The 25,187-nt window shown below is 53.3% G+C and overlaps 2 protein-coding genes across 2 annotated transcripts in view; one reads left to right on the top strand and one right to left on the bottom strand.

The window, feature by feature from the left end:
* Positions 1-18,032, bottom strand: part of LOC119102658 (mitochondrial thiamine pyrophosphate carrier-like) — a 48,947-nt gene extending 30,915 nt beyond the window's left edge. Inside the window, 2 exon segments of the mRNA XM_037226117.1 lie at positions 13,777-13,844; positions 17,948-18,032. The gene's annotated coding sequence lies outside the window, so the exon portion shown is untranslated.
* LOC119103791 (zinc metalloproteinase nas-15-like) overlaps positions 1-25,187 on the top strand; it is a 33,753-nt gene that overhangs the window by 3,797 nt on the left and 4,769 nt on the right. The window contains exons 2-5 of the mRNA XM_037227444.1: positions 22,661-22,847; positions 22,994-23,100; positions 23,789-23,882; positions 24,379-24,508. Coding sequence (XP_037083339.1) covers positions 22,661-22,847; positions 22,994-23,100; positions 23,789-23,882; positions 24,379-24,508 — 518 coding nt within the window. The remainder of the gene's footprint in view (positions 1-22,660; positions 22,848-22,993; positions 23,101-23,788; positions 23,883-24,378; positions 24,509-25,187) is intronic.

Here is a 25,187-nt window from a genome sequence, read left to right as displayed (position 1 = left end):
GTGCTGTCTGCAGACCCGGCTCGCTGGATCACATCGCTCCCGCGCTGGGCCAGATCAAGCTGGCCGCTGGATCACATTGCTCCGGCGCTGGATCACATCGCTCCGGCGCTGGGCCAGATCTAGCTGGCCGCTGGATCACATTGCTCCGGTGCTGGATCACATCGCTCCGGCGCTGGGCCAGATCTAGCTGGTCGCTGGGCGGTGATCGATTGCCCGGGCACATTCATCACATTCGCACCGCGGCTCTGCTCGGACGTGTAAGGACGCAGACACTCCCAGAGCGGCGTGACTCTTGACCTCAGGCCCTTCTGTGGCTTCATCGTCTTCCAGCAGAGCATGAATAGGTAGTCTAGTGATAGAAAAACTTAAATCCAAGCCTCCATCCAACAAACAGTCAAAGCGCAAGTCACCACGACGTGCCGATAAAAGAGTCCCAGCTCCGATTCACGACGTGAACAGAGCGTTCTGAATAGTTCTAAATAGACCACAAAAACGATCCTGACACGAGGCCAGCACACCAGACGTTGGCCAAACGTTATGTGCATGCATATAACAGTTTGGGCGCCCGACCACATTTTCATTTTAAACAGCTCCAAACACGGTCATAATCACCCAGTGTAACAGCAAACGGTATGCCCACTCCACAGTCGACGGGCGGTTAGCAGGCCATTGGAATACAAATGACGTTATGAATACAGCCGGCAGCGGGGACAAACGCGTGTCTCCCGATCCGGACCGGACCGCGATTGGCCCACCCCGGACGCCGACTCGATCCATCGTCTCCCGATCCGGACCGGACCGGACCGCGACCGGGCAACACCAGATCCGGATCCGGTCCGAATCCGGTTCTGCAGCGCACGGACACCTGCCGAACGGCGAGAGGCGGGCGGCGTCACGGCGGAGTGTCTGGAGCCGCGCTAAACGCTCCGTGTTCCGCGGGGCGTCTGAGACAGTACCGGCCGCTGGATTCCAGGAATGCTGGTCAGGGCGGCGGTCGGAGACCACCTGGCCCGGCAGGGGCGGCGTCAGCACCTGACCATGGGCCATTACCTCGGCCCGCCCCAGTAACACCGAGCGCAGTCCCGGGTCCCGACCTAAGCTGAGCAGCGCCGACGCGTGAGGCAGCCGCCCACCCGATGCCAGTCGTCCCTGCCGACAGAGTCGGCCGGCTAACCCACCGAAATTTACGGCCGCGCCAATTAAAGGGCACGCCGTTAACGATCGGCGGTCAGCGCGGCGTAACGGGCGGCGCTCACGTGGCGCGCTCCCGCCGGCCGTGCACGGCTCGCCGATGGTATCGGCATGCCCCGGACGGCGCGGGTCCGCCGCCGAGATGGGTAACGGAGCGAGCCGAGCCCCCGGGCCGCCACGTGCACCTCAGCTGCACCGGCGCGGGAGGAGCCGCCGTCGGCGGCCCTCTGAACCAGTGCGGACCACCTGAGAGTGACAGGGTGATCAGCGCGGACTGAGGGCAGCTGTGCGGCGCAGGCGGGAATGACGCGGCCGTCTGTGAGCACGGGCCAACCTCGCGCCTGGGAGGGGAGGCGTCGGACCACGCGGCTTCTCCGGCCCACGTGGCGTCGGCTGGCAGCGGTCGAGCTCCATCTCCGGCGCCGCGCCCCGGCCAACCGTTGCCGTGTAAGGCCGCGCCTGGTCACGGCCGATTGGCGGTGCGCTCCGACGCGCCGCCGGAACCGCGCCCGAGAGCACACCGCCCAGCCCGGCGGCGCCGTCTGCAGGGCCCCCGCCGGTGGCGCGGGCCGGCCCGGCCGTGCGGCGCAGCCGGGCCGGGACGTCGGCCCCGCACCCCGCTCCAACGCGGCGGCTCATCTGTCACCGCGCTCGACGACCGCTCGTGATCCCTTTGACCCGGCGGTGCGTTTTCAGCGCCGGCAGCGGCGCCGCAGCACGGCCGCCCTGCCGGGCCCGTGTAGTCGACTCCCCGGCGAGGCAGACGGGCCAGAAAAGATCACACTACGTCCACAGCAAGGTCCAGCCAGCGGGAGTGACGAGTGATTGCTGAAGACGGCCAGGTCAGCTGACGACTCAGCACATCCGGGGTGGGGTCCGAGGGCTCGGTGGGCGAAGGCGGCGGCGGTCCCGGCGGGCCGGCGCCGTGGACGGGCCCATGGGTCGTGAGGGCGACCCAAGGCCGGGGCAGCGGAGCGTAGTCACACGAGACGCCGTCGAGTGCCAGGCCTCCCGCCCGTCCCCGCTGCTTCAGCACAGGTGGGCGCTCGGCGAGATGGACTAGCAGGACGACCGGGATCGTCTGGTAGGACACGCCCTTCATCTCCCACCGTGGCATTCATGGAGAGATCACAGCTGTCTCTGCGGCGTTTACGCCCATGACGGGAGCGATGTACGTGGGCGATTGTGTGATGCATCCACGTCAGTAGTGCGATACTGCCACGAAGAGACCGTGCCGGAAAGACGCCCAGCACTACACGAAACGTGTCCTCCGACAATACAAGCCAGCACCGAAATTAGCAAGAATACCAGAACGATTTAGATCGCACCTCAGCGCCGGCCTGAAAATATTGATGGGTTGTAGCGAATGTCGAATTACCATATTTCGGTCCTTCATTTTATCGCCAGAGGAGCAGCGCGTCGATTCACGCGCCTGATAAAACGGCACAGCCTCGACACGGCCAATAAGCAAGGCGCCCCGTACCAAACGGTCCACAGACTCGTCCTGGAGAACGGCATCTGGACAAGCGAACGAGTCGCTGACCGCATAGCTGAGGCGTGGGTCTGCGGACCGGGGCGATCCCTCCCACACCCCCGACAGCGGTCCACTCATGCAGCACTGGCCAGGCTGCCGGGGCGGGGGAGACAACAGGTCCGCCGACCCGACCTCGGCCCGCTGACCGGGTCAGAGGTCACCGACCGGCCGAGTCAGGCCGGAACGCCTCCCACCCGCCGGTCGACGGCGTCGCCTGTTCAGGAGCCGAAACGTGACGAAACCGGCCCGTGCGTCATCACCCGCTGCGGGCCGCAAATCCCCTCAGTGGAAGCGATTTCCTCCCCGCGGACCTTGAAAAATGGCGTGATTAAAGCGGGATGTTAATCTGGTCAGAGAAGTACGCGAGAGCGCGAGGGTAGGTTCGGCCACCACGAAACGCAAGGTGGGAGGTCTTCTGCCGACGTGGCCCTGTCGAGCGAGCCCTGCACTGCCCCACCAGCCGGTCACGCCAAATGACGAGCCGCTGCGATGCCATGCGGGATTGTTGCATCACAGAGAGGCAGCCAGAGAGCCGAGACAGCGCCCCTTCCGGACGTGGTCCGTTCAAACGCGTTAGGCGACACAAAGGTGCAGGTCTTCGCTCGCACATCAAAGTGAAACTCATGGCAATGGGAAGGATCGAGTGATCCATTCTGCGAATGCTTAAGCCTGTGGGTTTATCAGCATACCGGTATTTCCGCTGATACCAGGTCAACGATCTCACGGAAGTTCGTCATGTCACCTACCGAGAATTACTCCCGGTAGCGGCACGGCGGGGGCCACGTGGTGTCCGATTAAGGAATGAACTCCAGATTTAGGCGGCATTACGCAGGCGTGTCACCAGTCCAGCGCCGTAACAGCCAGTCCAGCGTCGTAACAGCCAGTCCAGCGCCGTAACAGCCAGTCCAGCGCCGTAACAGCCAGTCCAGCGCCGTAACAGCCAGTCAAGCGCCGTAACAGCCAGTCAAGCGCCGTAACAGGCAGTCCAGCGCCGTAACAGCCAGTCAGCGCCGTAACAGCCAGTCCAGCGCCGTAACAGCCAGTCAAGCGCCGTAACAGCCAGTCCAGCGCCGTAACAGGCAGTCCAGCGCCGTAACAGCCAGTCAAGCGCCGTAACAGCCAGTCCAGCGCCGTAACAGCCAGTCCAGCGCCGTAACAGCCAGTCCAGCGCCGTAACAGCCAGTCCAGCGCCGTAACAGCCAGTCAGCGCCGTAACAGCTCCAGTCCACGCCGTAACAGCCAGTCAGCGTCGTAACAGCCAGTCCCGCCGTAACAGTCCAGTCCAAGCGCCGTAACAGCCAGTCAAGCGTCCGTACAGCCAGTCCAGCGTCGTAACAGCTAGTCCAGCTCCGTAACAGCAGTCCAGCGCCGTAACAGCCAGTCCCAGCGCCGTAACAGCATAGTCAGCGCCGTAACAGCCAGTCAAGCGCCGTAACACAGCCATCAAGCGTAAGCGTCGTAACAGCTAGTCCAGCGCCGTAACAGGCAGTCCAGCGCCGTAACAGCCAGTCCAGCGCCGTAACAGCCAGTCCAGCGCCGTAACAGCCAGTCCAGCGCCGTAACAGCCAGTCAAGCGCCGTAACAGCCAGTCAAGCGCCGTAACAGCCAGTCAAGCGCCGTAACAGCCAGTCAAGCGCCGTAACAGCCAGTCCAGCGCCGTAACAGGCAGTCCAGCGCCGTAACAGCGCATCGAATAACATAGACACGAATGGTAACAATGTACTGGATAGCCCAACCGCGCATGGTAACAACGGTCTGCACAACCCAACCAGCCATGGTGAGAATGGACAACGTAACCCAGCCATGCATGGTAACAATGGTCTACATGACCCAACCATGCATGTTAAGAATGGACTACGTAACCAAACCATGCATGGTAACAATGGACTATGTGACCCAGCCACACATGGTGACAATGCAATGCGTAACCGAATCATGCATAGCAACGGTGTATGACTGTGTAGTAAAGCAGTGTCAACGTAACCGTGCGCTCACGTTGGGTAACAATCCACACAAATGACAGCAGTCACAGCGTACGTAGTGAATGCAGACGGTAACAGTCGTATCATATAATACTGAACGACCACCACACAGCACAACAATGACGACAACCACCACACGGCAATGTGTTCATGTAGGAGCCGTAGAACGTTCAAACACGGCACGAGCATAACACCCGTCCCGCAGCTAAACTGTGTACGGATATGGCAATGGCAACAGAGGTAAACTCTACCTGAGCACAGGTCAGAGACAGCTCGGACTCAAGGGGCAACGGCTCACGGTTGGTAAGATCCCGCAATACTCCACCCGATAGACAGCATCTCATATTTGATTTATAAATTCATATCGTAATTAAATGTGCTGACACATCCGACGCAGGTCATTTCTTGGCCCGCCTGCTGGATTGTGGTCCGTCACCACCGGGATCACCCCATGCGAATTAATACCAGCATTAGACATTCCCTCTTCTCAGCGGGGCTCGTTGTGCACTCCGCTTGAGGCCAGTGAACAGCTGACCGTGTCACTCCGCCAGCCCAGCCCGCGCCGCGGCTGACCGGCGGCTGACCGGCGTCTGACCGGCGTCTAACCGGCGTCTGACCGGCGTCCGCGGCTGACCGGCGTCTGACCGGCGTTCGCGGCCGATCGGTGTCTGACCGGCGTCTGACCGGCGTCTGGCCGGCGTCTGACCGGCGTTCGCGGCCGATCGGTGTCTGACCGGCGTCCGCGGCTGACCGGCGTCTGACCGGCGTCCGTGGCTGACCGGCGTCTGACCGGCGTCCGCGGCTAACCGGCATCTGACGGGCGTTTGACCGGCGTCCGCGGCTGACCGGCGTCCGCGGCGGCCGGGCAGGGCCGACGGGCCGGCCCCTCCCACGGTCGCCGTGACGGCAGCGATACGGGCCCAGACCTGGCGTCCCGTCAGAGTGCCTCCTGCGATACCGTGTTTTAACGGACCTCGCCACAGAGTTAGCTTATCTGCCCGTTTGATTTGTGGCCCCGGTGTGTGGGCGAGCCTGGTGTCGGCTCCCAGCATGCCGTCCTCCTGGGACATGGTGGGCTGGGACGGACGTGTCTGCGGCCGCTGGTCTCCTCGCACAGCACGGCCCCACTTGCTGACACGCCACCCACCGACCCGCCGACCCTCTGACCCGCTGACAAGCCGGCCCGCCGCCCCGCTGACCAGCCGACCCACCGACCCTCCGACCCGCTGACAAGCCGGCCCGCCGACCCGCTGACCAGCCGACCCACCGACCCTCCGACCCGCTGACCAGCCGGGCCGCCGCCCCGCTGACCAGCCGACCCGCCGACCCGCCGACCCGCTGACCAGCCGGGCCGCCGCCCCGCTGACCAGCCGACCCACCGACCCTCCGACCCGCTGACAAGCCGACACGCCGACCCACCGACCCGCTGCCGAGTCGACACGCCGACCCGCCGCAGCCCAATACTCACTCGACAGCGTCAGTCGACAACCATGCTCGGCAGCGACATTTGACAGCGACAGTATTTTTTTTCTTGACAATGCTGCGCGGAACGCGCTTCATGGAGCGCTAGCAACTGTTCATTTAAGCTGCTCGAGGCCACAGCGCCACCAGGGAATCGAACCCGGTGGAAGCCAGACGCGCCCCCGAGTCGGGCTATTTCATCAATGGTCACACCCTATGGCGATGCTGGACAGCGACAATGGACAGCGACAATGGACAGCGACACTCCGCGGCGACACCTGACAGCTCCGCACCGGTCGTGGCACGCCCCCAGCTGGATTATACGAATGGCTATGCACTAATAAACGTCAGGGTATTAAGCGGCTGGCGTGACTGCTGAGGCCAACAGCACCGCTACACCCTGCCTGGACCTGGCTGGAACGGGGAGCACTGAAACTGCCGTCCGGTGGAAGCCGAGCACTCCTCTGGACCTCAAAATCTCAGCATGTACCACTTACATTACACGCGATGCCATTCCAAACATCTCGCCCCAGATCGATAGTTCGGTTTTCCCCCGACATGACCAAGGCGAGACAGTTAACCGGACATAAAAATGCCGCAACCACGACCGCCGTACATTTGTGTCCGTGTATGTGGCTTCGGGCCGAGACGCGGGGACGGCCGGTGCCTGGCGCCGCGCCGCCTCTAGAGACGCGGCCCGCCGCCGGCCGTGAGCGATGATCCAGCGGCGGCGGCCGTTCATCTCAGCCGGCCGCCGCTGACGGGCCTGAGCGGCGTAACAAAACCTCGCCGCCGGCCGCCCGCACGACCTCCTGTCCAGATCATACCGCCTGTGACCAATCATCGACGCTGAAGTGGCCCGTTAGTGCACGTGGCGCCCCTCACACCTGCCGCTCGCCCCGCCCCCGTGATCGTCACCTTCGCGAGGAGCGGCGATCGGTGCTCACATCCGACACGTTTATGCCCGGCGCGGGCTCGCGCTCTTTTTCCCCACTTGATGGTACGCTCGCAAAACCAGTTGACCTTCGGCACATGTATAGCACCAGGTGGACAGTCTCTTCGAATGCGAAATGGCCACAGCACAAGAACATAAATTTGACATGATAGCTAAAGGTTCTCCCTGAATACAGATGCATATATAAATGATACAACTCGGGATGTTATGGTAACGAAATAAGATGGCTTGAGAACGCGCGACACGTGAAATAAAAGTCAAAGTGATTGGACCATAGTGCTTGATGGCTACCAATACCAAAGTGCTTGATGGCTAATCGGGCAAATGTGAGATAAGATATGTGAGGCATTCTTGACTCACGTGAGTGAAGAACACAAAAGAAGCCCATCATCAATCACGCCAGACCTCTAAAGAAGTGCTCCCTATGGGGGGCGGCGGTCGGCCACGGCTTTGTGACCAGGCTTCAAATCATCCCGATTGGGGCCTCACTAGTTTAAGGCTGGGTGGACGGCCATTTCTTAGTTTGAATTATAAAGTAGTGTATTGCGTTAACGTGAGTTGGCAGACTGAAAGAAAAATGCACGCGGAAGAACGTAAAACATAAGATATCTTGCAACCTTTCCCGAGGGTATTTTTCGTAGCAGAAACACAACGAAGTATTCGTGCACGGTTTAATAAACACCGTGGAAACGCACCTTTGTGGGAGCTGAAGTGATGAGTTGTTCAATGTGTTTTTAGTGGCAGTGTCTCCGCAAAATCAGATAAATTTCTGGACACCTGCGTTTTAGTTCTCAACATTTTTTGACTTGACCTTGCACAACCCGGCCAACGCTTGTTGCTCGAGCATAAGTCCGAATTAAATCGTTAAAGGCTGTCCATATAACCAAAGGCTGTACTTTACGGTTGTTTAACCAAAGCCTCCTGATATATTAACTGTCGATAACTCAGCATAAGGTCGCTGAAATCCCAACGGTATTGTGTATAATTTCAACAGTGAATCTAATCTGTGGCACGCCCGTTATTTACGGAAGTGGTAGGAAGGTACCAAAAAAGCTTTCCTGTACGTGTTCTCCACCCCCACACTTTGTGGTGCAGGCACTTAATACACGCCATTGTTTTTTTGGACCATATATGGTGCGTTTGGGTTCCTAATCAAAGCACCTTGACGGCTTTCAGATTAATGCACATTTTTCAAATTCGTAATAACATGCCGGAATTCGGATAATAGAAATGCTGAAAACCCAGGCCGTGCCTGGGTTCCCGTTAGGACTGGGACTGGCGGGTCAGGGTCTACGCTGGGACCCGGACTGGTGCGTCTGGGTCTACGCTGGCACTATGACTGGTGCGTCAGGGTCTATGCTGGCACCCGCGCTGGGACCCGAACTGGTGCATTATGGTCCATGCTGGGACTCGGACCATTGCGTCAAGGTCTGCGTTGGCACCCAGACTGATGCGTCAGGGTTTGCGCTGGCATCCGGACTGGTGCGTCAGGGTTTGCGCTGGCATCCGGACTGATGCGTCAGGATCTGTGCTGACACCCGGACTGGTGCGTCAGGGTTTGCACTAGGATGCGTTTAGGAGTGATCCAGACCGGCTGGAACCTCAACTATACGTTTGCCACTTCCACGGAATACGATGAGCGATTCAGCGGTCGCTTACAGAGCGGTCCATTGGGGCTGACAACCTTTGCAGCGGGCATGAAGTAACACAACTGGTTCGGCTGTGTTGTTCCGGTGATGTTGGTGCGGCGTTGTTGGTGCGGCGGTGTTAGTTCGATGGTGTTAGTTCGGCGGCGTTAGTTCGGTGGTGTTGGTTCGGCGGTGTTGGTGTGGCGGTGTTGGTGCGGCGGTGTTGGTTCGGCGGTGTTGGTTCGGCGGCGTTGGTTCGGCGGTGTTGGTTCGGCGGTGTTAGTTCGGCGGTGTTGGTGCGGCGATGTTGGTTCGGTGGTGTTGGTTCGGCGGTGTTGGTTCGGCGGTGTTGGTTCGGCGGTGTTGACATGGCGACGGATGGTGCAGCGGATCACGCGGCCGAGATGTGAGCCACGAAGGAAAAACAGGTGCAAAAAGAGGCGCGTTCTACCAGCAGCGTCATCGCCCAATCAGCTGAATGGCGCCTCCGTGGCCGTGCCATACTACCGGTGAGCCGCGGTTGACGGCGGGTTGACAGTGTGCCGAAATCAAAGGACAGCTGGCTGGCGTGCGAGATAAATACGGTGCCGCAACCGAAACGTCAGTCTGACCTGTAGAACCCACTCAGTGTAAAAGTACCATCACAAACACAGCGAACGAGCCCGGTGGCTTTGCAATGAAATCAGCCAGGGCGATCAGCGACTAATGCTCATAATTATCATCTTTTATCAAGGAATGGACCGTGGCAAAAGGGCCTATTATCAGGTTGTCGGCTCATAAATCGCATGCGGAGCGTTCTATACGAGATGGCTTGGTTAGCCTGAAGCCTCGCAGCACTATCTCCTGAACTGCCAGACGTACTTGGTGACCAGCTATCAAGAACAACCGGATGTACCCGGTGGCCAGCTATCAGAAACAGCCAGATGTACTCTCACCAGCCATCAAGACCAGCCAGATGTACTCGATGGTCAGCCATCAAGACCAGCCAGATGTACTCTAAGACCAGCTATCAAGACCAGCCAGATGTACTCGGTGGCCAGCTATCAAGACCAGCATGCAACTAGACGGCGTGCGCACCCGTCAATGACGCTTCAAATCGCAGTGGCGGCATAACACGCCAGATCTGGCTCGCTCTCCAGACGTCCTGCAGCCCCATGCCACTGCTGGCCACGGCACGGCTCGTCTGCCGCTTCGCCGCTGCTGGCCACGGCACATCTCGTCTGCCGCTTCACCGCTGCTGGCCGCGGCACGACTCGTCTGCCGCCCCGCCGCTGCTGTCGGCTGGGAGGGTCCAACGCCGGCCGGCCGTCGCCCACGCTCGCCAGTATTTGCACAGCCGCACCCCCGCTCTGCACGGCGGAGCCATACTCCCTCGTCGACCGGCCACCGAGGGCTGCCCCTCCCCCCCCGCCCCCCCCCCCCCCGGCCCGGGGTCGCGGGCTGCACCGGCGCACACTCGGAAGCGACGGTGGCCGGCTGCACCGTATTTCCTGCTGAGAAAGGTGATGAGCGGGCAAACACGAGCCGAGCGTTGAACTGGAACACGCCGGGCTTTGTAGCGTTCCAGCCGGGCTGAACATGCGTTGCGATTGGCCGGAGACGGGCTTTGACCACGTCTGAGAAAATATCCCCCGCGCCGACGGCAAACGACTCTGGAATTTCTTCAAAGTTATGCGGTTAAAACTGTTGGCGACCGCACATACCGCGACGACTTGAAGTGAGCCCATCTTATCCTCACGCCTCTCGGCAGCTAATGCGGACTAACAGGGCGGGATTGCCCGGGCGTTGTGAGGCATGTAAGCTTCTAAGTGACAGATATCTGGACATCTCACAAAAATCTGCAACTCGCCGACAGTCTGCAGCAGACCGAATGCAGAGTAACTTACGGAGAGATACGACCAATAACTGATTTTAAGGCATTACACTTGGCTTGAATTACAGTTTCTAACTTAAAATTAAACGCGTCGTATCAAGAGTAAAGCAGCGTGGCCTGTTGTCATAACTTGACACCATCGTTGACACTTGTCAACGTGTAACACAGTCATTAACCCTGTATGCTCAGCATTGTTTCACAACATAAAACACTAACAAACTAACAAATTATAGACAGCGATCAGGGATGGCAAAGGCAAGATTGCGGGGTTGCGCGTCTCGCATTCCTTTTATCTATCTCATGTGATCTGATGGGGATTTGCAATATATCTTTAGGACTGGTTTATATTATAGGTAGTGTTGCAGACTATGCTGATTTTTGTAACCTTATCAGGATTATAATCTGTCTTGCCAGACATACATGCCATACATGTCACTTTATTCTGAAACGAAGAATTTCAGAAACATACCAGTAAAACTTTTGGTGGTAAATCGAACATCCTACTCGCAAATTTTGGGAAATTACTGATCACGGACGAATGGCGTGCATCCAATCGGACGCCGGGTACTGGGCAGGATCGCACAGGATGGAGCCTGCCAAGACCTGGCAATGTTAATCACGAGGCAAATTAATTAAGAATGGTTCAGTTTTTTGTGACCATGCCCAGTGTCGGTGTAAGCGCCAATTTTGGGCGGGTATAATTCACAGCCGACTGGGCTGTGACAACTGTGCTGATCCCATGACCCCGTGTCCCTCCGATTTGCCTCCTGTCCCAAGCGGCTTCAAAAGGATCCCTCAGCACTTACTGCAGAGTGCCAGACCGGTTCTGCCAGGTCCGGGGGAGGGGGGTCTGGACTGCGGGATACACTCAGCATTAAGCTGGCACTGGCGTTTTCTGCCGTCGCTATTATCTAAAGCGTCGTTGATGGGTGTGGGGTAAGTTTCGGATTGCTGACGGGCGCCGTCTGGATTGATGCTGCCCTTGTCAGCTTGCTACCGAAGGCCTGCTGCTGTACGAGGACATCAGACTTTTTATGAGCTTTTTTCAGACTGATTATGAGCAGAAAAGCAGGTCGGACGAGGGATCGCAACAGCACGACAACAGGCCTAAAGAGGGATGGCAACAGCGGGACAGTAGGCCGGAAGAGGGATCGCAACAGCAGGACAGCAGGCCCAATGAGGGATCGCAACATTTTCGTAGAAAACGCAACTTGATTTAATCACAGAACCGTACATGTCATGGAGCCGCCCGTTCTTTCAGAATTGTCATACCTTTGAAGCTTATTTTCCACTGAAATGACAATAAAATGAGCTACGATAAAAGTTAGCATAAAGTGAGCCAGCATACTGGTGACATAATCAACGCACAAGAGTATTTCAAGTTTAAATATTTCCACCATCAAAACGATGCGTTCAGATTGTGCATCGCGCAAAACTGGTATCCTAGTATTCTTAAAATGGTTTTGTCCATCCCTGGCAGTGGAATTTGAATTGACATCGATCACTCCATTGTCTGAATAAATCGGCTTATCCCTAACGGTCTGACTGATCGACTTCTAAGGTTGGCGTCGTCCACATGCACTAGCTTCTGAGCAGCCCCGAAGTTATGACCGCACACAAACAAAAGTGAAAGTCAGATCTTGTCCGACATAGCAAGCAATTTTTACACAGCTCCGCGCCTCCGAGAGCACAGAATCACGTCTAGCTTACCACCGCCCCAGACGACATGTGCTGCTGATCAGTGGCCAAGGCTGGGCGGCGACCATGGCTGGCGATGTTCGGAGGGCTGGGGTATCCGCGGGCGGATCAGCTGCGGCGCGCCCGGCGCCGCTCCGTGACGCAGACGTGACGCAGACAGCCTTGGTAAGACCGGTCACGGGGCCAGGCCATCTCGCCGATCAGACGATGAGCTGCAGGGCGTCATTGTCGGCGCCAGAGCCGCCCCCCGCCGCAGCCCATCTGCCCCGCTGATCACGGCCCACCCCGCGTCACATCGGCCGCCCGGGGATCTAAAGCCGTCTGGTATCGGGACAAAACGCACGGTGGTCACGAGTTCCCGATAGGATCGGGTATCGGGCCATCACCATGCGACCCACCGACCGGGCGGCCGCGGGCCAGCAGAGGATCCCGCCTGTCCGGGAGGGACAGACAGGCGTGCCAGTGGGCGGGCGCACGTCGGGGACTAACCTCCCCGCGCCCAGGCACCAGTGACGATCCTACAGCTTTAATTGGTAGATGTCTTCAATCAACGGTCGTGTCCTCCTCCTCCCTAGAGTGGCAATTTCAGTCCCGACACCGGCTGCCGCTCCCCGGCGTTAAACCCTGACGGCCGCCGGGGACACGAGCTTTGGGGCCAGGCGCCCAGATGGTACCAGTTCAGAGGAACCTCATCCAGCCGCGCTGGAAACAGATCCAGCCGTTCCCAGGAGGATACAGATGCAGCCTCTGTCCTGAGCACGCCGATCTAGCCGCTCTCTAGATACAGGTCCAGCCGTTCTCCAGATACAGATCCAGCCCCCACCCAGACGACACAGGTCCAGCCTCTGTCCAGAGGATACCGATTCACCCACTGTCCAGAGGATACAGACCACAGACTACAGATCCAGCCTCTGTCCAAAAGATACCGATCCAGCCCCTGGTCGATCGGCCACCAAGGTCCTGCATACACGGACCATGCTCCTGGCCAGTTGGACCATTTCCCCGCTTGAAAGCTACGTACACAGCTCGTCACCACTTCCGCTCACATCGCCTCGTGTTGCTTGCTCGGTGAATGCTTAACGGGATATTTAAAACAATATGTTTGTCGGCGCACGTCGCCTTCGAAGAACGCATTCCGTCGGCGCAGTGTGCTATGTAAAGATAAGGAATTGAGCACAGGAAATGCGCAAAACTGTACGCATTTCCGACGCGTTAACCCATCACGGCCTGTCTTCAACACGGCCAATAGCTTCGCCAGTGGTCATGCAAACTGCCTTGCACACAGGCTACCCAGATGCCCCGTCTACTTCTTACGAGCCGCCTCAGTTATCACGAGCTGTGGACAATGTGGTTCTATATTTTTCTGCGCTGATAATTCGCCCGTTATGTAAGACGAAGACATGCAGCTCCAGCCACGAAGAACATCCTCACAAATCCAGATGATTGGACCATACCTGATTTGGTGATCAACAGCTTCCTTTTTCTTCTCTCCAAATGCCGCAGTTCTCAGAGATTCTTCGAACTGGAAAACAAGGAAACGTCTTGTGTCTTGACATCTGGTTTGCGATCATGTCGATCACTGTTGTGTCATGCGCTCGTGCCAGTGGTGCTGGAGCGCATGAGGAAAAGCGCTGGGACGCTGACTGGTCATCCAAGCCATGGTTGAGCGAAGACCACCCATCGTGCGTGGCGGTCATCGTTTAAGTGCGAGCGACATTCAATACTTAAGGTGTGGACGCGATTGACGCCATCTTGCGACACGAAGCCGGCAAAGGCAGCATGGTCCATCACTTTTTGCCTTGTGATGATGCCCGTGCTGACCGGGTCGGGGCTATAATGGCGCAGTCAAAATGACAATGTCCTGCAGCCCTGGCGAGACGGCGCAGCTGATCGAAATCGTAATTATCATTCCCCTCGAGTCTTGTTATATCCCTCCCGTCGGATGTCCCAAATGACCCTCTACATGCATGACACGATTAGGCATTTGCAAATCTGTTCAAAACAACCTATGTGGTTGTGTTCCAGGTCTATATTTACACGGTCAACGCCTTGTAGATGTCTTCCTCCCAGCCTCTTTGCCTTTTGGTAACTGCCCATTGGCGGCTGTTCAAGAAGTGTAAAGAAGGATAGACAGAATGTCTAACAACTTAACTGGACAAGATATCCATCCACAAGCCTGTCAAAACACTGTTCCTTACTGCGGCAGACAAAGGACGTGGGAAGTTATGCGACTCAGTGCTACTTACTGAAATTTTGTGGTGAAAAATAGGTGTTTCAGTCCCAAAAATATTTTTGAGAGGACAACTACGCCCGAAGCGTGACACTGCATCCTGCGATCGCCATGGCTTCTCAAACGCCATCCTCGTCTTTGATCTTCTGGACGCGGACTCATTGGAATGCGCTCTACCCGAAAGGTCGCCACGTAGACGGGTTTTTGTGATGCCTGCCCATCTTCGCGTTTTGGGAGCCCATTGATCTCGGGGTCCCGATGATTTTCCAGTGCCACGCTCCCATTCCATCGGCTCGACGCGTAGTTTCCATACCGCCATCGTGTTTAAACTATTTTTTTAAAGCTCTTTGGCTGCTGCTGCAGACAGCGCGATCTGGCGTGCTGTGCGCACGACAGGCCCCACGTAGCCTCGCGGATCTTGGAATTCTGCCGGAACGTGAAAGACGCCGAGAGCTGCCGAGCATGCCGGCAGGCCCAGCCAAGAGGTCCATTCTGGGCGGTGCCCGCATAGTTTTCCTGAACATACGATCCAGGCGGGCTTCGCCCCCCCCCCCCCCCCCCCCCACAACAAACACATTCAGACCGGCATAAGTAAGCCGGGTCCGCCGCTCAGTTCTAGAAGTGCTGGCGAACAACGCACACCCAGAGCTGACAGTACGCAGATCTGTTTCGGTCGGCCCTGGCGGCATCGTCCCTGACCTGCGGTGACTCATAATTGGATAGGTGGCGACAGTGTCTTCGTTGTACATGCTGCCAAACTGAGAATGAGGTCCGTTGGACAATATACGAATGTCTGACGTCTGCCCGGATGGCACTGCTGCCCTGCCCTGCTTGAAGAAATGACGAGCTTAGGTCACCATGTAGGAAAGGCCTGCTGTGCACTAGGATACTCAAGCAATGCGCGCCGTTCGTGTAATTACTAGATACTTTCAAAGAAATTACTTTTTCTATTGAAGATATGGGAGCTAAGCCAGTGCGAAGCCGGCAGCGAACAAATATGCATTACACATAGACCGCATGGTGAGTGCATACACCTGCATATATACATTTCCTACCTTCATCTCATCCCTAAATATAACGCAGGTTTATCGTACACCTTTAGTTTGATTTGGCATCACATCGCGTGCAGCCCTCCGAAAAGCACGAGCTAGGACCCACCTATAAATATAAATGATAAATTGGTGGTGATAAATCTTACCTGTTTTTAAAAGATGGACACAGCGCGTGCATTATGGAAACGTTAAACCTGCGCCGTTGGTTCATGAAAACTAGAAAAGCTATATATATATATATATATATATATATATATATATATATATATATCTTGCACCAGCGCGCTCCCGTCTCCAATGTCCGAGAGCGCCTCCGCAGGAAAATTCAGCAACGTCAAATGTCGTCAAACGAACATCGTCTTGTAACCTGGTTTAAGCAACGCTGATTACGTATTGCGCGTTCAGAACCAGTTTTCTATTGCTTGCGATGAGCGCTGGTGCCCGCCGGCAGGTTTCCTTTTATCTCTATACTCCGCGCGACTCGTTACACCCTTTCAGCTTGATGTTTGTGTCACGGACAGCCCTTAGCACCGTGCCATGAATTGTGCGCAACGTCGTGAGTCTAAATGGCCGAAATGTTCGGGGTGTTCGAGGAATGCTTGTGATGCCTGGTGTTCATGGTCAGTAATTCTAACGTTGACTGTGGTGCTGGTTGGTGCAAGTGTGCCTCTGTCCTGCAAGTGGACGGTGATGCTTCCAATCATGGATGGGGTGGTGTTCCCACTGCAGGCACTACTAGGAAGACCACATCCTTAAAAAGCATATTTACAGTAGTACATATGGTTAAGTCACCTAACTTGGTTCAGCACATGGCTGGGCTAGTGGCCGTATCGCTCTTCAAACATTACAAATGCAGTTATTGGGTTCTTAAGAAATTACACCATTTTACAAAATGACCACTGGGCTGCAATTCCAGTTTTTTTGCATTAAGGACAAAACACCTATCATAATACAACACCTTTCAGTTGATATATGTATGATTGTGCATTTGCTACTTTATATCATTATGTATCTTAAGCTACTTCATTCTGAGCAACATCATTGTCTGCTACCCATATATGTACAAAGGACAGGTTCTGAACATCCAGTTATGTTAATATAATTACAGGCTTGTTCAGTAAGGAAATTTGTTGAGCAATGTAGCTTTTCCAACATAAGGAAAAGTGGAACCCACAGATGATGGAGTAATGGCAGAAGCAAAATAGGCATGCAAATCTTGGGGGTGCAGATGACATTTTACTCCATTTTTCCTATATGACAATAGACTATTTATATTTTTCTAGCATGTTAGGAATGCACCTGCATACCAACCCCACTCCATAAATCCATATATAAGTTCCATAAATCATGACCTTACAGTGATCACAAGAATGGTCTAATGGATGCTGGCAAAGCTTATACCTTTAACTGTAGCTTCAGAGGAAACATGCTATTGATTAGACCAAGCACCAGAGTGGTGCATACAATGCCCACAGCACAGTTTCATTCACAGTTAAGTAAATGGAGGAAACCAAATAACAGCACAATGCAACAACAATTAAACACAAACCATATAATAGTTTAATGGGCAGAACAATATGATGACATGTCCATGAAGTATCTGGAGGCCAAAACAATGCTCCTGGATGGGGATGAGCCTGCTGAGGAAATGCAGATCTAGAGCAAATGATTCTCAGCAATGAGACTGTGATTGCCACAACACAGTCATGCAGCTCGCAGTTCTTCAGAGATGGTCTGCGAAAATCCACCTGCTGTGTTGGATGCCCGCACCAAATTGGTGTGCTTCAGCGCATACTTGCATGAGCCAGAGACACAATTTGTGGTTTATCAAATTATTTCTTTTAACATTTTAAGTTATTCGTCTGAACTTACTGTCGCAACATACTACCCCCTTAATACAATGGCTCTAAACCCTTAAATTTGTGGTGACCATGTGCCCATATCTGGGTGCTCAGATTTACAGAGTACACACACTGAAATAGTTGCTCTTCTTCCTCATGTTCTGACATGCCCTTTTTGTAGTCTGCTGCAGGGGAGGTGGGGGGGGGGGGGGGGGGGGAGGGGCAACAGCACTTGCTTCTCACTGCTGATGCTTAAAAAACATGCCCATGGATGCCGAATATGTACACATGCAATAGGAACAAGTGAAAATAGCACACCGTGAGACAGAACAATACTAGTTAAAGGCTCGTCCACACCGTCAAGATCATTAGGACATGAACACATAGCATACCTCACAGCAGCCAACGAAAGTCACTGCTCATTCGCACATTGCCAGAGCATTAACACACACGATTGACTAGATACAGGTCCACTCAACACACGTAATTGCACAAAACGCACCTCTTTCCTGGACGAGGTAAAAACAGCAACACGTAACTATTCCTGGCACAATACCCAGATCTAACGCGAAATCACAGATTTTCGATTCCGCAAGCTCCGCGAAAACCGTTTAACCACCGCTTTCAGTTGTCGCCACTATCGAGACATATGCGCCGTTTTCCCTTCAAATACAAGACACCATATCCCTTTCAGCTTGTAGCAGCCATATAAAGGTTTTATGCCCAAGCCGTGGGATGCATTCGCAGCGCATCAGAATGTAGCATCGGAGCGGAATGTAGTGCAGCGCACCAATAACATTTTATTCTTCGTGAAGTCACGTAGAATCTTGGCCGGAAGTACTCGCAGCGCAACATGCCTCTCTTTACATCTTCATGACTGTCTTGACAATAACTACGCATGCAAAGACGATATTTTTTTCCGCGCACGCTGTACCATGGGCACCCCTAACAATGGAAACTGCAAATTATGCTGCTTGTAATGTATAACACACCTTGGTATCACTTGCGGCCGATTTTGGATGGGGGTGGCGGCACCTGTGGAGGGCAGAACGTGCCCTCTATCGTTGGATAAGGAGGGGGGGGGGGGCGTAACTCCCCCTATCCTGACAAGACTTTTTGCAGAAAAACATAATTCTTCACTCCGATTTTTACTAATGGGTCATATTCCCAAATTTTGCCATAATGAACGCACCTCACATCGGAAGGATTATATTGTTACAAAGCTCGTGCGATGATTCAAGGCCTCTAAAACATCACTCTGCAATATTCTCCCCAAAATGGCCTAGCACATTTATTGTCTTCCGTGCCTGGATTTCAAATCCGGATAGGTGATGAACGAATCATAGCGTGCCTGCAGCCTACGAATATAAGACGCTTTTTAAGGATAAAAGTGAAAAATCATTTTGAATTGTAGTGCATGTGCTATAACGCAATACCTCTAATTCCCCTGGTACGACTGCCATTTTTTGTACGCTCTCCGTCAGTGATCATTACTTGCTATCACCACTTCCACCGTCATATTTTTCAAGAAGCTCTGCAACGCAAACAGATAAGCCAGATCTGATAAGCAAACAGATCGGCACATGATCTGTTTGTGCCCGCAGACCGTTTATAGATGGCACTGTAGTAACATCCAGCAATGCTGCGTTGCAGCGGAGGTGCTCACGGTTGGTAACATAGAATTTAACTTTTGCATCGCTCTAAATAACGTTTGCTATCCATTTTGATGTACCTGACGATAAACGATGGGCTTTGCTCCAGTTCATCCGGTTTTCGTGCATTTCAGATCTGGTATCAAATAAGATCCCTGTCTAATGATACTAGTGTTGGAAGGGTAAGTATTTCCTTGTCATGTCAAATCGGTCATGTGTGTGCTGGCTTAAAAGCATCATATAGCAGTTTAAAAGCACAACCCTCGAATCTGGACGATAAATAGACTGCAATACCACGTAGTTCTTTTAAGGTGTAGGCGAGATCGTAAAGTTAAAGCCGAGTGTGGGTCCATATAGTAGCAGATATAGTAGCATGTAGTAGCAGATATAGTAGCATATAGTCGCAGAGTGTGGGTCTATAGCTCTAAATCTCGCTGGACCAACGTCGCCAGCGGTACCCCTCAAACATTGGTGCTGAGACTAATCCTGTTTATTATTTTCGTCGATTACCAGATGTGCGAGGCGCGGTCAAGATGTTTACGAATGGTACGAAGGTGTTCTGTGATGCTCTGAGGACCCTGACTGCTTCTCCTCTCCATATTGACCTCGATGACCTGATCACATGGTCACAGTACGATTCCTCTCACTCAGCGCATTCATGCGTAAAATAGCGCACACCAGCATTTGCAATCCGCGACCGACCTACTTGCTGCACAGCGCCGAAATCGCAGGCGTGTCCGCTGAAAAGTACCCTGGAATTTTCGTGGAGACCCATGCAGGGTTCAGACCTTGCATGAGACCGTGCAGAAGGCGTAGGTGGTTCTTAAGTACACCCAGATGCTGGCAGTCGTGACACTGACATTTCTCAACATTGGAGTCTTCACGCTGCTATTGTTGTGAGGACCACGATACTCCCGTTTTGGGGTAACTATTCGAGGGTGTGACGTCATCACCTGGGGTCCGTTCGGCAGGCTGGATCAGGAGAGGCTACAACGGGTCCAACGGGGAGGTGCACGTCTTGTTCGAGAGGAAGGGCTCCTCAACTGCCTTCGCTGCACTACCGACGTCACAAGGGAGATACGGTTGCGGTGTTCCAGATGCTTCACGGAGACATGCGCGCCGGAGTTCCTGACGTGACACGGCTCTGAAGTGAAACGACGGCACCAAAGTAAACTGTGCAGCGTTCAAAACGGGACCCTCGTCCGTCGGGACTCATTCAGCTTCTGGGTCGTAAATGATTGGAACGCCCTTCCACCGACAATTTCATCGCCATCCGAAACTGAAAAGTTTAAAACTAGGCTCGACCCATGCTGGACTGGCACCATGTGCGACAGTCCGCAGTGACCACATCGTCAAAATGAAGCTGTTTGGCTGACTGAACAGGATCTCGAAAAGACCGGGATCCGCATGCCGAGTGCTCTTTTAATTCCTAATCATCAACATTAGGTAATGTAGTTAAGTTGATAAGTTGTAGCTCAGAACTTGTTGGGAACTGACCATGTAACCCATTTTTCTATCTGCAGTTCAAATATGATTTCTGGACTCACCTGGTCCTGCTGCACGTTGCCGACCAGTGTCCCAAGAATATGCAGTCAGCCTGTCTAGATGCTCGTACGGTTCAACACACTGTGATTTGGTTTACCAGCTCACACAATAGAAAAGCCGCGCACAACGACATCCACAGCACTCACACCACCGCTCGTGCGAAAGCAACTGTGGTGCGACCGCTGGTAAATTCTACGCCAGAACGTGAATTCTGCTGGATAACTGGCTCGAGCCCAACCAGATCTCACTCACATTCTGCAACGTCATTCAAGAAAAAATGCACTACATGCTCCGCTGGGCATGATCTGGGCTCTACCTGGTCAATACCACAGCTTAATCCATTTCATACAAGAATATCGGTCCTGGCAGGGCCGTGGCCCGCCAGGACCGGGCTGCGCTGCTGTAAAATCTGCCCAGGCGAGGCCCGACAAATTGCTGGTGTGTGTGTGGGGGGGGGGGGAGGGGTGCATCCATGGTCTTGGTAAGGTGGGGAGGGACACAGGTTTGACAAACGACCTCTCCTGGTGGAAGGTCCGTTCCCCCCAAAATATTACCAGGCATGGTTCACCTGATTTTGAGGGGCACGATTTTATTCTTTTTATTTTACTATGTACCGTCTTTTAGATAAGTGTTTAAATAAGTAATACAAATTAGAGAAGAGTTTAAATAAGTAATAGCCTCATCCCTCGGAGAAAAAAACAACGGAAGAATGGAAATATAGATGCGTTGATACTTCGGCAACATGCCTTTATCGAAACAATAGCAGAAGTCTTCTGCTATTGTTTCGATCAAGGCACGTCGCTGAAATACCACCGCATCTATATCTCCATTATCCTGTTTTTCTCCAGAAGAATGAGGCTATTACTACTGTCTTATCTATGTGAATAACGTTCCTAGCAAATGCACTTAACAACTTCTGTACCGCCTTTTACTGAAACAAGCTAAAAGACGGAGAAAGATGCATTTCTGTATTCTGACGGAAGACAGATTTTACAGAAAGACATTTAAGAAAACATTTACAAAATGCATGTAAGCAAATGAGGAATTAGTTAACACAAGCCGAATTGCGATTTAGTTAAGCTGAGTGTTTCGCATTTATATGGGGGGGGGGGGGGGTTGAACTGAAATTACCACGTTGAAGATCATTTGGTGCAGTTCATAGCCTTGCCCTTCCGAAGACCTAAGCTCATCTAGTTGCTGTGCTACACACCCGCGAAGACGTGCAGACTATTTCGAGAAGATTATTTCAAGGTTCCCTAGGTATCAATGAAGCCATAATAACGGCATCCAAATCCGGTCATTCTATCATCCACACGGCGATCAAGGCCAATGCAAACATAACTGTCAAGTCATTCACATCTGGCGTTCATAAGCATGATTTCCAGATGTGACGGCAATCTCAACGTTTTTACTTAACAGAGAAAATGTGTTGTCTAGAGCAGTCTTTTCTACTAAAAAGTATACCAATAGCTACAAGTGAGCTTACTTCATCATATCTGAGGCTTGCTTCAACATTTTCCAATGTTCAACACTTACTTTAACACAAGGCGGATCAAGATTCAGTCAAAACAATGATCACATTGCCCAGAACAAAATAGTACGGCAAACAAAGGGAGTGTAATGACTACCACGACTAGCTAGAAATACCACGACCGAGGTGGGGAAGAAGCGGGGACCAGATACAGAGCAAGGGGCCGACGCGGTATACACCCGGCCTGGCGGCGCGGCAGGTCCGCCGCGCTCCTCACATGGCGCCTGGTGAGGGGGTTCTCGCTCACGCACTTTCGTGGTTCTTTTAGTTCGGTACAGTGTCACCAAGGGACGTCAGGATCGAACGAGCCCACCCTTTCAAAAAAACCTGTACTGCACCGTCTTATACGTGACGGAGACCAGAGACACTACTCTAGCGCGACCCTTGCTCCAAAAATGCTCGGGCTACACTGTTTTACCCAGCGTTGATGTGTGTTACGTCTCTCCAAATGCGCACGGTGTGCTCATCGTGACGCTCTGACCACCAGATGCGGTCGTCGGAGCGCCTCCAGAGGCTGATGGTGCTTCTTCTGTCGGTGCTTTTGAAGGCCGGCTCCAGGAGCGTCACGCAGCAGGATGTAGACCTCCAGCTCCAGCTTCTAGAGGACTCCTACCGCCAGGAGATTGACAAACTCAGGGCCGCATCTGGCTCAGCCGAGTTCAGAAATATTCTAGGTACGCTCCAGAGGGGTACTCGTACGGGCACGCGGCGCTCCTGGTGTTATGCAATGCATGCGTGAAGATGTTCAACGTCATGCGAGTAGAGCTTAGATAAGAGACGTTTGAGCTCCCCTGACCAGCAATATCGACTGTCGTTACAGGTCCTGATCTGGACAACCCGTTTGATCTGGACGGCGAGCTCGATGACGCCGATCCTGAGGTGTCTCCGGGCCTATTTGAAGGCGACATCGCTTATATACCCAATGAGGTGGGACGCAGTTAGATCGCTTACGATTATTAGACTTTTCACTGAAACGAAGGAACAACGAGCTTGATGTTCAACCAGTGTTCTAATTGGTCACGCGTCAGTAACAAAACAACGCCTGAATCGCCATCTCGTTTGGAGCACCCAGACCAGGCAGGCCGGTCATTGCGGCTAGACCGTTTGCAGGCGTCATGTTGTGGAGAGGTGCTGCAGCCTGACCCGCGATCACCGTCGACAGGGTACAAATAATAGGGTCGTTTCTCAATGAGCAGCACATTTAGAGTTACGCATTATCAAGCTTAATCACCAGATCTTCTTTATATCTTCGATTGCCTTTTCGCATAGTTAAATAGATACATGTCGTGCATTTATACTTTGGATAGTGCAGTGGCAAAGGAATTTGTAACGCCGAATGTTCAACAAAACTTGTAAGAAGGCAGCACGCTGTCAATGAGAATCACCGAAAAATTGCGGCTGGCATTGGAAGGGGATGTTTGAGGCACGGCGCGCTTAGCCATAACAGCATGTGAGATGATCAACAACACCTAATATGTTTTCGCCTTAAATCACAAAGCGTGGCAGGACGTTTTGCAGACAGCGATATGTCAACGTATGGATCGCCGAGAGCAACGCGTGTACGGTGTCTGCGTGGCTGTGAACAAGCGGTTGGACATTTTACTTATATTTCCAGATAGCGCAGTTCCGTGTCGCTCTCAACACGGATATATTTCCCACACGCAAGTGGGATACCAACGTGGTGCCATATATCATCAGCCCCAAATACGGTGAGATTGGCGTTGTGATCAATGTTCCCGGTATTTGCCGTTGCTCTTTCGCTCACCTCCTGGAATGTGTGCAATGTCTATTTTACAGGGCATCGTCGAAGAAAGACAATACACGGTTACTTATACGGGTTCCGCTGTACAAGACGCAATGTTTTATACACGTCAAAAATTGACAGCGAAAATATAACCATGACAACACATAGCCTGCCTTAGCGGAAACCCTGACAAAACAGTGTTTAATTGCTTAGTGTGAATCGTGCATATCGCAAGAATTTATGTGATTTTTAAATTTTTCAGCGGCTCTGATCTATGTTTCTCAAACCTCATACCATTAAAAGAAACAATGTCATCATAGTGCATCAAAGATTTAGCCCTTGTGACCCCGTGTCCAAAACCTTTTCGTCTCACTGCATATGTTCGTGAAGATGGCTTGCTCCCCTGACAGTGGAGATTGGTTTCACCAAACGCCATGAGATGTGCTGTGTTTTTTTTTCAGAAATGAAGCAGAGGATGTTTATAGAGGACGCCCTAGACATACTTAATTTTATGACTTGCATCAAGTTTGTCCCCTGGGACGGCAAGGTTAAAGATTACCTGGTTATATGGCCCGTCAAGAAGCCTGCTGGGTAAGTCAGCCGTACCAACCCTCAGCGTGTTGGCCGGCACTGAAGGCACGCTGGGAGCTCTCAGCGCTCGAGTCCGCTTGAAGACACATCTGTTATTGGCACAGGCTGGCCGTTCCTTCAGTCACATTTTCGCGCTCCCTTGCTGGTAAGTGGCTCAACAGGCAGCGTGAATTGCTCATGCGTCTGCAGTCTGCGCCCCAATGAAACATGCTGCCATAACTCGGCGACCTTCACCCCGTTCCCATCGGTGATGATCGTATCGTCGCAGCAATACCTTCAAATAACACTAAAAAATAACGGCACTCCGAATTGCTGAACTGACAAGCTTTTCATAAGCTCCGACAGCTACCTAAGCCGTCAGCACACCACAGACGCGAGCCATCACCAACTTACTCTGCTTAATACTGCTTAATATCATTTGTACCATATACCAGGAGATACTGGTTTAAACGATTTCATAGGGCAAAGCTTGACTTTATTTCCACTATTCAGTGCTTCAAGCTGTGCTGACGATCAAGATATACGCAAGACAACAACAATTACGAGATTGACGGATCGTAACGGAACACGAGATCACAAATGAAGAAATTTGGGCAAAGTTATGCAAAGAGATGCACATGAAACAAAGGCAGGTGATTTCCGAAAATCCTCCGAATCTATGCAGACGTTGCCACTAGAA

The sequence above is a fragment of the Pollicipes pollicipes genome, unplaced genomic scaffold (genome assembly GCF_011947565.3).
Source record: "Pollicipes pollicipes isolate AB1234 unplaced genomic scaffold, Ppol_2.1 Scaffold_5724;HRSCAF=6776_pilon_pilon_pilon, whole genome shotgun sequence".
Classification (NCBI taxonomy): Eukaryota; Metazoa; Arthropoda; class Thecostraca; order Pollicipedomorpha; family Pollicipedidae; genus Pollicipes; species Pollicipes pollicipes.
The sequence above is the reverse complement of the archived record's forward strand: the minus strand, read 5'-3'. Positions and strand labels throughout refer to the sequence as shown.